Here is a 16,224-nt window from a genome sequence, read left to right as displayed (position 1 = left end):
AATTGTTAACTGACTTCTAAATCTGAGCTTTTAATTCAAATGTAGGTAGCTACAGAGGCAGATGGTTTTTAAAATAACAATGAACATTCAGCTGCGTTTGTTGAACTCAACATAAAAACGCATGCTGTAAGATTTCTGCCAGTGCTAGCCACAGACTAACTTGCGAATCTTGCACGAAAGCAAACTCCACACACATAACGACCTTGATAAAAAACATTTAGGATCCAATTTTAGTGTTGTAAGTCAAGCCAAGCAGTATATCCAATTCACTTAGGTAGATTTTTATCTTATTTAAGGAGCACAATTATTAATATACATGGAGCTCACAATTAAATTGCAATTCATTTAGGTTCTGCGGGACTGAACTTCCAAGATCTGAAATCAATAAAGGTTTGCTTTAATTGGATTGCTTTCTGCTCTTTATATGCAAACACGTTTTTCTTAAGGAAATCTAAAGGTCTAAATCACCGACATCCTAAAGCAGAACTTTCACTTTCACCATTGCGTTAAATTCAACGTTTCTTAGTGCAACATCTGTAACAGTGACACCACGAAGACATGTTGTCTTTGCGCTCAGTTTAAAGCATCACGTCCATCTTGCAGGTTACCATCTAACAAGATTCTTCACTGCAAATTGAAATGGTACCAAGTTATCAAAACTACTTGAGATAAAAGAAACGGTGCAGTCATGGCAGCACACAGCCTGATGCTGCCTGATTTTATGCTGCTTCTTTGTGCATAAAAACAGTGACACGTGGGCCTAGAAGATCACATTGAGTTGAGTTTGGGACTACTTCCACAAGGAAGACTAAACCTGATGCAAAAGTATGACAGAATTTTATCCAGTGTACTGCCATGATAACACCTCACAAAGAGTATTTTATGATATATGCAGCTTGAAATAATGGTAACGTACTGGAACAGACTCTACTGCTGTACTCACATTGAGTACTTTATCATACTTGCTCTCCAAATAGTTCCAAGAATCTGGCTCCGTGTGTTGCCATAAGCCCATACTGCATGATGTTTCTACATAAATGTATATAATTGCCTTATGCTGTGCTGTGAGTCACTTCCACATTACGTATTCTTTGAGAGCCCGTGGTGACAATGACATGGCTTTTCTGATGCATAAAAAGAAAATTTTGCAACTTGAAAGCACTTTCAGAGTCTAATTTTTTGATGGTGTGAAATAATTAGGCTGTCATGGTGTTTTATGAAAACTTAATCTGCAAGCAAGTGGGTATCTCAGAAGAAACCAATAAGCTCAGAGCTTTCCTACACTAACAGTCTAATACTACAACCCTTAGTTCAGCTTACATTTTCTTGTGATGGCCTGATATGCCACACGGCATACGTTTGTAATTTTGTAATTTAAAGAAAATAACCCCAAACTCTTAGATGTATACTCCTGCTGAATCACAGTGATTAAAGCATGGTGTTATCTTATTACAGAGCTTGGTCAGCTCCATAAAACACTTCATATAATGTTTGTTCTCTGTGGGATAAAGTAAAACAAACAAAAAAGCCAACAACACATTTCTTACACAGCTATTAAATGCTTTTGAAATGTTTGATCTCAGAGGAAATTCTGGTTTGAAAAACAACCATCTATTCATTAATGAAAACTGTTACAGTGTAAAAATTGTGCAATTAATTAAGTTATAATGAGATGGTAAATCACACAGCATAGCATGTTCTCTGCACAAAATGTTACCCCCTCACCTCATATTGGGGCCATATACCTTGCTATGTTAGAACTGATTTGCCCTTCAAAAGCAAACTGGGAACCTTGCTGAAAACAAAGCAAAATAACACTTCATTTTGTTTCGTCAATGCTCATCACAGGCTTTTCTGTAAACGCCTGCATTTCAACCTTCTAATTTGCATGAGTTGTTATAGGAGGTTGACCAAAATATCATGTTAATCTAGATCCATCCTCTGCGTTCTACTTCATGTGACAGAAATGGAGCTCAAATGCTCAGCCCAGAGAACAACAAAATGCCTTTCAATTAATAAATTTGGATTTGTACAAGTTAACATCACAGATTCTGCAGGCATTTTTAGAGCTGTTTCATCATGCAAAAATGTATGCATTTTAGGAAGTAAAATGTTATAGATCGATACTCTTCCATTTTCAGGAATTCAAACTTTAAAGAGAGTTTCAGAAAGCTATTAAAATTGTCAACAAAAGAAACAATGAAATATGTATTGACCTGAAACAATCTCAAAAGAAATTTTATCTTTTGGGTTTGTTTTTTTAATCACAATTTATAAATAAATTTAATGAAAAAAAATTACTATTTCCACTGAAAATTAATAAAATGAAAGAAAAGTTTTCTGTGTTCTCCTCATTCTCTGTTTTATACACAAAATCTTAACACTGTGAATTACAATATAAAGACAATATTGTCACAAATCTACTAGTCCAACCAGTGACAATTGTGAGCTATTTCATTACAAGAAACTTACAGTCACATCTTGAAACTGGAGGCGCATAGCAGAGCCTGATGGTTGTGGTCGGCTGGTGATCTCTAGTATGGTCCGTAACAGAATATCTAGCAGGCTGTTTACAATCACATCAATTTCTTCCAGGACAGATTTTTCCTGAAATAATAAATAAAATGTTTAAGATTTTAAAATAGAAAGATGAGCACAGGCATATTTCCTTTGATGTCATTTTAGAAACAAATTATAGTTTTACTATGAATGGTACATTTAAGAAACAAAGACTATTCTCTAATTAAGATATTGTTTAATCCTATTGATTTTTTTCCTAACAGTTTTCAATTAATTACATTGTGCTGAAACATAGAGGACAGTTACGGGGATTACTTTGAATATGTAAGCATAGCTCTATTTTCAAATAAAGTTTAGAAGAAAGCAGGAAATAATATACGAGAACTTTTCGGGCAAGATTTTTATAGGTAATGCCCATATATTTTCTGGGGAAATTGCCAAGAGAGGCTTAAATTCCAGAAAGAATTCTGTTTTCACACTTTGAAACTATCACCAGAAACAAGCAGATGGTGCTTAACCTTCAAGACCTGCTTCAGCAGTAAGGACCAGCTACATTGCTTCCCATCAACTGAGTAGCATAAACAAATTAGTCATTTATGTAAGCCTACAACTGCTTGTACGCAACATCAGTACAAAGGAACCAAAGTGTTCGCCAGCAAAAGAGACCGTGAATACCTTAATTACACGCATGAAAACACTTGATGAAGTCAAGTTGTAGTTACTTTTCCTTTTTAATTTAGATGGAAATATGCTTTCCCTGCTTCAAGAATGTTTTCCGTCTCCACTGCAGCAGACAACACCACCTTAATCTGAGTGATTTTATCCACAATTTAAGATGGCATTTCTTTGCAGAAATACTTCATAATCAAATGCACACAACCAAACTAAAACTCAGCTGACAAACAGATCATTCAACTTTGCTGACATCAAGGTGTAGGAGTGAATTTCTTTTTTCTTTTTTTTTTTTTTTTCTTCCTACACACCCAAAGCATATGACTTGTAACAAAACTCAAAATTCCTGTTTGGGGCTCAAGATGAGTCTAGTGTCATGGCCGTGTTCTCTGTCACTTCGTCTAGTATCAAACAACTGTTAATTTTGCTCTTATGAAGGCAGACAGTATACAGTGTACTTAGGAACTGTATCAACAGTGAGGACTCATGCAGAACCTACTATTAGAATGGCCAACAACCTTAATTTTCAAAGCTCCCTGACTGCAAATTCACTTGTTCCCTCAACCTCTAAATTGTCTTGATTACCATAGAAGGAATAAAGTTTTGAACTGATCCACAAAAATCGTATCAAAGTCACCAAGTTGTTAATACTCCCAATGAGTCAAAGATTACTAAAAATAGTAACTGCATATCCTGAACACTGGAGAGAGTTTTATGTAGACATCCTCTTGTTATTGTGCGCATCTCTGGCTTGGTGACTCCAAATGAAAGATCTCCTGAAATTAAGACCAGACATGTAAGCCTTTCTCCCAAGCTAAAACCAGAGCTATGCTTTATCATCTATTACTTCCTCTTGTTATGAGGTATTATACTAATCCAGGAGCAACGGCAATGAAAATGTTGTTACAGTACCAAAGTTGCAAGCTGCATCCAATTCAAATCACTGATGGAGCAACTTTAATTGCTGACAGTGGTATGAAACGAAGAAACACATAAAACAGTTCTCACTAATGCATTACAACGTAATGTATGCTGGCCTTGATATGCATGTACTGCACTAACTACAGGAAATATTTGTTTTTAATTGCCTTATATCCCTTTGCCTGTCAGAACTTATCATCATCTTCATATTTGCAATACACCTATCTAAGCTAGCTCTCATATGCAGCTTTCATAGATGAATTTGCAGACACAAACGTCAGAAATTAGCCACAAAGTTTATCAACAACCAAATGCAACCCCCCTTGCAATACGCATATCAATCTATTTACCTATATCACCCCCATGCCCCCTACGACTAAACAGCCCGCAACAGAAAATGCCTCTAAAAGAAAGTGGACATTTATTTCTGTCCATCGCAACACTCAGACAGTCAAAGCTTGACACAACGCTATGCACTACAATTAAAATATTCTTGCATGGGAAGAAAAGGCTCATGAGAAATCAAAATGACATTTATGCAGAATCATTACACAGAGAACTCTTTAAAATGCCCTTGGTCAAGGTCCAGTTTGTGTCATTAAATGTCATTGAGCCACATAAAGAAGTTCAACACCTTGTGGATGTGACATGGTGTTTACTCACTGAGCTGTTCTTCTTGATGAGGCAAAATATGTTGCTAAGGATACGTGCACACATTATAAGGTCCTTCTGCTCTTGTAAATGCATGTGGAGATGATGTAAAACTACCGGAAGAAGAATGTATCGAGAATCTGGAAAAAATGAAAAATTTTACGAGTAGGAACTTCTCATAGAATCATTTAATTTTAATACAGACAAAACCCAAGTCTTCAGTCCAAAACAGTATTTCTGATAAGCAGAAGCTTTTACTTGCTTTAACCAACATTTTTGATAAGCACAAGCTTTTACTTCATAATCATAATATCCTAAAACAAATATTTGAAGAATAAACAATATGCTGGAAGTCAGTATGTCATATCATGGATGAAAAAAAACACCACTGTGTGGAATATTACTATATATAACAGAAAATTCTAAGTATGTATTGAACTGTCATGCAAAAAAACCTTACCACCACAGTAATACTTGTATTCAAAATAATGTGAAATTATGCCTTAGTGTTCCCTGCCATGGAACGGGATCCCTTTGCAAGCCAACATCACAAGAGGCTTCATCCTGAACTTATGTTATTCTACCAACCAGTTCTACTTTACAGACAAGCAGTTCTTTCAGATTTCTTTCAGGATTTTCACTTTTCCAGATTCCTCACACCTACTGAGTATGAGCAATTTAGACTACTGGTGTCTACGTAAAATGGCTTGTCTGTCCTCTATTTCATTTTCTAAACCCAGCTCTTTGGTGCTATTTTCAGTCCTGAATTCTCTCAAACTTATGCAAGAACTTCATTAACATGCTACTTTTTCTTGCTTCTTTTTCTTATAATTAAAGACAATGTTAAATGGGAAGAGGCCTAATAGTAATAGTTACACTTGTGATAGCACATTAAACACCTATTTGATAAATGGAATGGGTGCTACCTGTTTTCATTTTGTTGTTGTTTTTAGATCTTTTCCATACTTGAGAAATGATGTTCTCATAGAAATGTACTTGAATCATTTCCTCTATTAAGATTTCAATGATGATTATATGCTACATTATCTAAATATACTCATCTACTCAGTTCCTTTGTTCATTGATGTAATTATTTCCTAAAAGTTGAGTTTATCTAGCTAGAAAAATTACTCCTTTAAAATCATTTTGCAAACTGGGTACTGTTCGTGGATTAGTCTTTCTATAAACACATCTTTCCCCTCACGTATTTCCTCTGTTTTTTCCATGAGGGAGAAAAAGATAGATTTATTCTGAGATTTTATTTGTTGAATGCTTCTTTCACTCACAGAAATACAGCACTAATCTTGTTTTTCACTATTATTCCCTTGTTTTCATTGTCTAGTTATCTGTATAACACAAGACAAATCATATGGACAAGTTGATTTGTACACATTATTTAAGTATATTCTTGTTTTCAAAAAAAAAAGCTTGCCGGCTCTTTTTAAATGGGTGTTTCATACTTATTATTTATTCAGGTGTTCTGCTATGTCTTCCTACTGAAGAAAAATATAAGCAAAGACTGTATGGCAATAGGCAGAAGGCCATCAATGAATCTAAAACCAGTGGTACTGAAAACCCAAACTGAGAAACAAATAGCCTCTATCCAGTGACCACTTGCTTCTGCAAGTGCCTCAGTAGGTTTTCATCAGGACTGGCCTGAGAGTTCATATCTGCCTGTAGCACTGCAGCTGGGCAGAAACCTCTAGACCAAACCAGTAAGGCATTTTCTTCTCGTCTACCTAAAAAACAGAAGCTCAGAAAAAGCGTTGCCCCAGGTAGTCTGAGATGTCAAGTGTGCACAGCTGCCACTGACCCATCCACTGCAAGATCTATAGGGTCAAAAGGAAAGCAGGCGGGAAGATGGCTAATGTGCCAACTTGTCTTAGGAAAGTGTCAGCTTCTGACCTCCACTGCTAAATCTGCTTATTGATTACTGATAGATGAAAAAACAGAGCTAATGTCTTCAGCTGAAGCGAAAAAGCAGGACTCTCCATTCCTATAAAAAAGACCTAAACTCTGGATTACAGAGGATGGCTCGTTTTCCCTGCCTTCCGTTAGGCCTTACACATATTGAATTCTTGACTAGCTGGTAACCCTTCTTCAAGAGAAGAGACGAAGGGTTCGCTGTGTAAACCAGCCTGTGGCTCTGCGGTTGGGGTCCTCTCCTGGCCGGCGGGTGATAGGAAGAAGGTGAATCCAGGCTGATGGAACACTCAACCTGGCCTGCCATTCCCAAACAAACGCTCCAACCACTACTCAACTCCACAACTGTCACCGAGCAGTTACAGGAGCTCTTTCACACATTACTGCTGCGAGCCTTATCCTTTGGGCCATAGGCCCTCTGAGAACAGCAGGTCCTCTCTTGCAGTGACAACTCAAAACCCTCAGCTCAGAAGGTGAGGAGAAAACAGGAGCAGCCCTGTGCCAAGGCGTTTCTTCTTGGTTAACTCTAGGCAGCTTCCTGAGGACCACACACAGGATTTGGTACCTTTTCTGAGGTGCCCACTATGCTGTGCTTATGTCTAAGTACAGCATTATGAACGCCATTTTGAAGACCTGAGAATGTACCTGTAGCAACACTCGACTTGCAAACAGCCAGCTCTTTATATACGAAATAGTCTGAAGCATCTCAGGCAAAACTGAGCATCCTCATTCAACTGCTTCAAGTATCCCATTTTTGCACAAGCCCTATAAAATTATCACGAACTTTGCTTTACCGAGACCAAACAGATAGCAAAAAGCATCTTACAATGACTTGCAACTATGCATGGGAGGGAACAGTGCCAGTTACTGAATTAAACATCACATATAACATGGCTTTAGATAAATTCCTCATAAGCCCATAATCTAAATACCTCTCTGTATTGATCTGTTCACGTGGAGAGATGTAGTGGTATTACAGAAGAGGGGAGCTGGCATATTCACCTTTGAGCCAAACCAAGGACTAAGTGAGAAAGTTTGGAGAACATAGTGTACAACATTTGTCTCAGGTTACTCTTTTTCTTAAAAATTGTCAGCTGCAATGTCAGCCACTGTATACAGAAAAATTAATGAGCGCAAGGAATGCTGCAATAATCAGAACGCTTAGCGATCAGTCACTGTCCTAATTTTTCTTCAGTGCAGGAAGCCAAATTAGCTGACTGTTTAAAATACTAATACTTGCCCTTTACAAATATTTTACAGAAAGAGAGAAAAAAATCATGACATAGAGCTTTTCAAGTACACGATCGGCATAATTAGAAAGAGAGACTACTTTGGGCAATCCTTGTGACTTTCCTATGCAAGCTACATTATCATTTAATATTTAACCCAAAGCACAACTTTCTCCCTTGCTTTTCAGTTAGTGGTAAAGCACCTGCACAGACATACAAAATTCCTTTACTCTAGTGTATTTTAAAGATTAATTTCAGAAAGATGATATTCATTTCAATTACTATATCTGAACAGATGGTCAAAACTTCAGCCTGCTTGGAAATAGAAGTAGTGTAATTGAACATTTTAAACAAACAAACAGCATTCTCCTTGAACAGTGAGAAACAAGAAAGTTGCTCTTGGTTTTGATAGTTTTATGTGGACATATTCAATTTACACCTCCTTGTTTGGAAGAACCACTGGACTTGAGGGTGGCAGGAGAAGAAAATGCTTAAGCCAAACACACAGTTATCACTGCAATTCCAAAACAAAACACATATGCCTGCTCTGTAACTGCATGGACATGTCACTGTTCTCAGAACAGTCAGTTTTAAAACTTTTATGTGGAATTGTTTTCAGTTGAAAGAAAAAAATTGCCCGCAGTGCAGAAGGAAAATACAGGTATGGCTGAGAAAGTCCTCCCTTGGCCTAAAAAAGAGCCACAGATGCAAAGCTTTTGCAAAATATTTTCTGCTCTCCACTACAGAGGTACTAATAAAGGCTGAATTTTTGTATGCAATATACATACATCCATCCCCCCACATGTATGTATAGAAGCACACATACACACTTCAAAGAATAGTATATTGCTGTGGAAAACAAATTAAGAAATACTAATTAATCTGAAAAAGATCCTGGAGTACTTGAAAGCAGTACTATGGATCAACGTGTAAAAACCTTTGTCTTGAAAAAATTGACTACTTTTTTTTTTTTTTCAAATCTGTGTTAATATGTAAAGTTTAATGCATTTTAACTAAATTTAATTCTGGATTTGTATCAACAATTTCAACAATGATAGGCTTTTTGCATTTTTGTAGTAATCGATTAGCTTGCAGTGATTACTGAGAAATCTTACAAGTCTCATTAAAAAGTCTTTTGAAAAAAATTATGGAATAAGAGGGAAATCATAATACCTAGCTTCTAGAACTAGGCCTCCTTATCAGTTAATGGTATCCTTTCCTGAACTTCCTAACAACTTCTTTTTCATTACCATAAGAAGTCTAACATGTAACAACGTCCTTTCTGTGAGGCAGTTCAAAGATATTAAATTACTTTTACTGATTGTGTCAGATTTCCATCTCTGACTGACTATTGAAGCATATCATTTCCTACATGTACATTCTTCTGTGATATACAGGGTGCAATTCTTCGATGAACTCACAAAGACAGACTGAGGAAAGCAGTCAATCTCAGAAAGAAAACAAACAGATAATTATCACTTTTCTAATCTAGTGGGTTTCAGAGTAAAATAAGGAAAACAATAAAAAGCAGATAAGAAATAAGTTAGATACAGAATAAATACATAAAACTTTACATATGAAATAAATTAAATAAAATGAACACACGAAGATGTCTTTAAAACATCAACTCAGATGCTTCATAATCAACTAGCTTCATAATATAGATATCATACCTATATACCATCCATAGTGTAAATGGTCAGAGAATTAAACCCCTCCTCTATTTGTTTTGAACAGTTTGCCTCACTAAAAGTCCTACCCAGCTACTATTGTGCAGAGGTCCAAATCCTCGTATTTTGGGAAGATACAAAGTTTCTTGCCTTGTAAGAACATTCTTCATGTGGTAAAGAGTTGCACCACAGATTGCAACTGGGCTGATACAGGTTTTATCAATATGGGATTTTCTTTTTTTAGGACTTCACCTACTAATGTAATCTCTCTTCTGGTAATTGATGTGTTTGATCAGCAGTGACTCCAAGAAAACTCATCCTCTTTGGAGAAAGACACCTAGACATTCCATTTACACACCTCACATTTTCACAGCTATTGAATTTGCAAGCTCAAAGTAGTGCCCTTAGAGAAAAAAAAATTATTGGCGTTCTGCTAATTCCCGTTTAACCATGTCAAGAAGGACATGGTTGAAGATATGTTTCTCTGTTATTGGCCTTAACTCTTCCCAGCAAAACAGATTTAACTCTTCCCCAAAGCAAGCTATAATAATATTTAATGCAAAAAAAGACAACAAACAAGAGTGCTAGAGTACGGCTGTATCAGAAATTACAAAGGTAGAAAATTTTCTGGGTATAGGCATATGTAGGTCATCAATTTGGCCATTCTACAAGTATCAACAGGGATGCATCCAAAGAGTTACACCCAAAATACCAGGAGACTGGAAGATAGGCCAAGAGGAAAAAAAATACTGCTAGTCTTTATCAGCAGGAAAACTGTCATCTGTTTCTTTTTAGACAGCCAGTGTAGTGTACTACAAAGATGCAGAAGTAAATATGGAAAAATAGAAGTAAAGTAAGGCCTTAACACCCACTAAATTTTCACAAGAGCTAGGCAGATAACTGCTGTTGACACTTTTTAACATCTCTGTAGTTGTTACCTATAGGAAGAGCTGAAGTTTAAAATCACTGAAATAGAAAAAGGTTCTAAGCAAGCTATACCAAAGCCTCAGTACAGAACCATCTCAGACATCCTATCCACACATGATCAGTAAACACAATTTATAACCTGCATCCTCTAGAGAGGCAGGCAGAGACCAGATGCATCGAATACATCTGATATTGTACTAAATATCTGTGCTTGGGCACCTTAAATCAGCCTCTGTATGTATGATGTTTCTCTTTTCAACAAGATACCAAATATATCTCCCAATTTTAGTGAAAGCATAGCTTTAGTATCTGTTGATTACTGCAGCAGTGGGAGCTAATGTGTTAGTTGTTCAGGCCCTTGCAGCACAAAATGTGTAAAACTCCCACACTAAACTACTCTCACTTGTTTCCAAGCAAGCTCCAGATAACAGAAAATGTTACCTAAGAAGTGCCCTCCTCATTTTTAGTTGTTTGCATAAATAGTTATTTCATAGTTCCAATGTGATAGCTAGCCCCCCAGCCTGCCGCATTCATCATCTTCATCTGGGAGACAGAAATCAGTTATTTTCACAACAGCAAGCCTCAACTTCACATTAGGATGTACAGTTTACTCTGTACATTAACATAGTCTAGCACAATATTTATTTTCTCAAGAGGATTTTAAAAGGACTTCCTTCTAGGGACTGACTGAGGGAAAGTCTACTTATATCTTTATATTTTAAAGAGAGAAAACATTAAGGGCAAACACACCAAGATGCTGATCTCCACAAGACCCTTCAACTTAATGATGACTGAAATGATACTGTACGAGTGTTTGCCTGAGCTTCCTATCATGGACACTGGGAGCTTATATTACTGCCTGATGTACCCGCACTCCATGTAAAATTTTACATGTAGTTTTCATTGCTTTTATAGCCAAACCAACTCATATGACTTCTTAATAGTGAAACTGGATTTGAATAAAAAACTAACACTTTTACAGAAGGAAGCAAACGAAAAACAATTGTCATACAGCTGAAAGTAGATTTACAGTTCCGAGAAAGTCCCCAAGAGTCCCTTACGTGGCATTAAATAACTCTCTTTAATTATATTCATTCATTTGGATCTTGTGGTTAGGCTGACCTAACCGAGATAATGGGAGGAAAATGGAAATGCTGCTACCTGGTCCCTAAGTAGTTTGGAAAATGAAAAAAAAAAGTTAGAACATCCTTAAGATTGCTCCATGAATATGTCATCATCTACGCAGAGTATCAAAGGTCTGACCAATCAGCTGTAGGGCGAGCTAACTGTTCTGGAAGGGATCGCCGCGGAGGCTCACAAGGGGAAGGGTAAGCTGTTTTTGCAAACACAATGAAGCCAAGTAGCCAGGATCCAATACTTCTTTCCCATGTCTTTGAGCTCATACTTTTAAAGTACTATCACTGAAAGCATTTAAAAAAAAAAAAAATGTTCTAAGATCTCTTCCTTTGTTTTGCAGCATCTCAAAATATTTAAGCATATCCTGGTGGGTTTTGCAGAGTCTTCATCATTGTAACGTGTTTATCTTGATTGCCTCACATGGTAAAAGTTACTTTTTCTACTGAACTCCATCAGCCAATACCCAAACAGCTCTCAAGAGGGCTTTTGGTGAGTAAATTAACACTTATTAGAAATTGTGAAATCTCTTTATTTTAATTCTTTTCTTTTGAAATTAGTTCATCTCAAATTTAGTATTTGGTCACTTCTATGGGTTTCACTTAGAATAGAAAAAAGGAATGTCAGGCTCACCACTGTACAGCAGTTTTTCTCATGCAAAGCAAATAACTATGCTGTTATATAATTTATGCACCAAGTATCACTTGCATTTGTGTAGCCTTTTCATGCTACATTAAGAAATGGAGGATCAAAAGTGCTGAACTAGCAAGAGTTACACAAATAAGACTTAATGGATAAGTGACAATCTGTTTGCTGAACTGCCCCCAAAGGAGAAAAAAAAAAAATGAAAAAAATAAATCAATTCAGTAAAACTTTTTCCTTTGTAATTACTTAAGAAGTATACGGCAAACTTCCTTCACAGACATATTGCCAGCAGTAGGTCAAAATAAAACTATATTTTAAGATTCTCCGTCTCTGAAAAACAAACCACTAAATTTAACCAACTGTATTCTTGGAAGTGAGCAGCTCTTACAAAGCAGTGCTTCAAGAATTGTTCCTTAGGAAGCACTACTCTGAGCAACGCTATTCCCTTCAGCACCTGCTAGCCTGTGTACCAAGCACACAATTTGAGTTCCGCATCTGCAGGCAGCCCAGGGTAACCTTACCTGGGTTCGTGTACAGGTGACTCTCTACAGTTTTCCCAATACTCTGCAGTTTAACAGCTTGAAGGGACTCATCCCCATGCATGACTGTTGGCAAGCTGCCCAGAGCATCGTGAACCAAATTTGCCACTTCTCTTACATCAAAGAGCTTCAAAAGTTCAGAGTACACCGATGGGAATGAGCTGAGAAACACAGCCTAGAGGAAAAGGGCAAAAACGGACAGTCAGATATTGCAGTATAGTTTTGACATTTATAAAATTTAAATAACTATAGAAATTGAAGTAACTGTAGAAAAATGCCTGGTTTTACATTTCAAGTGTAGTTAGTAGCTTTAAAAATGGTCTTATTTTCAGACGAAATATCTGCAGATTCATTAACGGGCTTATACTTGTGACTGTTTTCCTTTACGCATTATCTAATGACTGTTCATTTCTCCCAGGACAAAGTGAACGTAAAAAGTTCAACTTAGAACAAAAATATTTATTCTTTACAGATTCTTCACAATCTCTGTGTAAGAGGAAATTTTTAAAAGGATAACAGAAGCTAGCTGATACCAGAACAAAAAGATCTTAGTGGAGTTGTTTTGGTTTGCTTTGTTTTAAGGTAAATAATATAACGACCTCCATATCTTCCATTTTCAAATGATGAACATTTTTATTTTGGAGTGAGACAGCACTGGCAGTCTTGGTTCACTTCAACAATCCTAAAATAGGGTTAGAAATTCATTGGTGATTTTAATGAGTATGCAAGCAAAACACTGAAAAGAAAGAAGGGGAATGCCAAAGAAAGGAAGTGAGAACTGACATTCCTTCCTTCCTCACCGAATCTTGCTGATTACGAAAAGCTACTCATACCTCAGACCTTCTTCACACTGGTGTCAGAACATATGACGTACAAGGTTAAAGATACTGAAGAATTCCAAATGTGGTTGTTTATATAATTTTGCTATTAACTTTTCACTCCACCTGCTTACATGATATGAGATGGAAGAACCACCTCTGTACTCTGTTCTCTCTGATTTGCTGTTTTCTTGGAAGAACAATTTTCTACAGAGCTTAAGAAATTAATAATTCTTAACAGGTCTTAAACTCCTTTGGTTACAGAAACAGGGGAGGAGGACAATATATCTATGAGCTGTAGAAGTTGGTAAATCTATGGCACTTAACGTAGAGAGCTGTCTCCTGTGGGTTTTGCCTCTGCGCTTTAGCACTAGTTAATTTTAGTAGTCTCAACTGAAATGAAGATACCAGCTGAGTATTAAAACATACAGTTCATTAAGACTTAAAAGTTTTCTGTAAAGCATGCAAATTCAGATAGTCTGTTGTATGGCTCAAATTCTTCAGTTCCAATGGGGTTAAACTAAGCTGTAAAACACCCCAAACAGAAAAATGACTATTTGCATCCAGCAATATAAGTATTATAATTATAATATAATTATAATTCAAAATTAAATATTAGATTTAGGATTATCTATGCCAAGCATATTTAGAAGCTGCTGGTACAAAAATTTCCCACTATAGGACAAAAGGTATGAGGATGAGCTGAAAATACCATTTTGCTCTAGCAAAAACACGTTTTCTTTCCTGGGAATATAGGTAAGGACATGCATACATTTTCTAATTGGACATGGAAAGTGGCAATAAGCAAGGCACGCTTGGAAACTTACTTGTAGTTGGGATAAAGCACTAGCTCCTTTGCTTTCTTGGGAAAGGAAGAAACGTACTGACATAAGAAGCTCTTGAATACAGCAGCGAAATTCCTCCTCATTTTGTCCACCAGTGGCAATAGAGAATAACCTTCGAGACTGAACTATATATTTAAAGATATATTCCTGTGCCTACAAATGTCAAAATCAGAGATAACTCATAAAAACGAGCCAGCTTATCTCTAAATAGAACACACACAATGATTATATCATTCAAATAATGACAAGGGTCTGAAACAGGACACCATGCTATTTAATTTTGGCAAATCTTTCTATTGAAACACTAACAACTTTTCAAAAGCATATACTCAGAAATGCTCTTCCCTTGCCTTTCATAATCTCTACAAAGCAGGGAACACTTGTTTTATTTAACAAATGGAAAACTTCAAAATCTCAACACTGCCCCCCGCATCCCTTGCATGTCTTTGGCTACAGAAACATGTATTGCATAAACATACAAGGCCAATATAAGAAATAGGCTCAAACTTTTGAGCTGTTCATGAAATATCTCTGCCTGTTAAAAGCTCTTTTCCTGTCAACTGTTAATGACATAATAAAAAAAAAAAATTAAGTGTTGGAACGTAAATTAAAAATACAGCCCTTTCTTATTAGCAAGACACCTAAGTAAACAGCAGCATAGAAAAGCACAGAAGGGTACCATGTTGATACTTTATTTCCAGACTGTAGCACCAAACAATACTGCCAAATGGGATTATTGTGTTGTACAATTCAGCCTGACTCCACGCTGTGCTCTGTTGATGGTACAAAACGGGGCAAGAGCAACCAAAACCACCATTTTCAGTAGAATTCCCCAGGGTCAGGATTGAACCATTAAGTCAGCATGTATGTCTGCCATTTAGATTCAGTTATGTAACAGATGTTAATACCATCAATGCAATCTGTATTTGATTTCTTATATCTAACTCCTACTCATGTATATCCTCATTCAGTAAGGAACATACAGCTCCAGAGTCTAGTGGTAGTAAGCTCCATTGATCAACTTAGTGACAAAAGAGAACGATGAATAAACTGACTGCACTGAAAAAGTCTGCAGCTCCCTAGAATTGGTACTACCATTCCATCTTTTATATATACTCTGCTTTGTTTCCCAAGTTAAACCTGTTGGTACCGTATGAATACATCATTCAAATATATAATTGCCTTCGATGATTTTTATTACCTTTAGTACTTCCTGTATGTGCTCGTGCAGCTCCACTTCGGTGACTCGATCAATATGCCACTTCAGTACTTTTATAAGATCTCTAGAATTGCACATCAGAAAGTATTACAACACAGAAGTGGGAGAAGGGTTAACTTTGCACATAAAATGCAAACCATTAGCTGTCATATGACAAATACTGACAAACTAAAATATATACAACTAGATTTCACTAATCACTACAGGCCCAATATTACACTTAGTTTTCAGTCTGCTGAAAGGCACCTAGTAGGTCTCTGATGAACAGGAAACAATACCAGCATGACATATGCAGTAGAATGATTTTGACAGGGATACACAAGATCAGTTAAGCCAGAAGAGTCCCTGCCAGCACGCACCACCCCTGCTATTCCGTGCAGTGGTTTGTGGTCTCATTAAGCTGCATTGGTTCTAATGGAAGTTTAGGTAGCAAATAAATACAGAGAGTACATCAGAATAAGCGATACTTATTAGTGCACTGCTCTACACAGCCAGTGAACACAGTTGCAGC

The 16,224-nt window shown here is 36.7% G+C and overlaps 1 protein-coding gene across 4 annotated transcripts in view; it reads right to left on the bottom strand.

Moving 5' to 3' along the window:
• Window positions 1-16,224, bottom strand: part of DOCK4 (dedicator of cytokinesis 4) — a 253,508-nt gene that overhangs the window by 68,746 nt on the left and 168,538 nt on the right. For all 4 annotated transcript variants that reach the window (XM_030013859.2, XM_030013862.2, XM_030013860.2 and 1 more), the window contains exons 21-25: window positions 15,696-15,777; window positions 14,477-14,647; window positions 12,814-13,006; window positions 4,777-4,904; window positions 2,473-2,607 (exon numbers count right to left, since the gene is read on the bottom strand). In XM_030013859.2, the coding sequence (XP_029869719.1) occupies window positions 2,473-2,607; window positions 4,777-4,904; window positions 12,814-13,006; window positions 14,477-14,647; window positions 15,696-15,777 (709 nt within the window). The remainder of the gene's footprint in view (window positions 1-2,472; window positions 2,608-4,776; window positions 4,905-12,813; window positions 13,007-14,476; window positions 14,648-15,695; window positions 15,778-16,224) is intronic.

This window comes from Aquila chrysaetos, chromosome 5 (assembly GCF_900496995.4).
Source record: "Aquila chrysaetos chrysaetos chromosome 5, bAquChr1.4, whole genome shotgun sequence".
In the NCBI taxonomy this organism is placed as follows: domain Eukaryota; kingdom Metazoa; phylum Chordata; class Aves; order Accipitriformes; family Accipitridae; genus Aquila; species Aquila chrysaetos.
The sequence above is the reverse complement of the archived record's forward strand: the minus strand, read 5'-3'. Positions and strand labels throughout refer to the sequence as shown.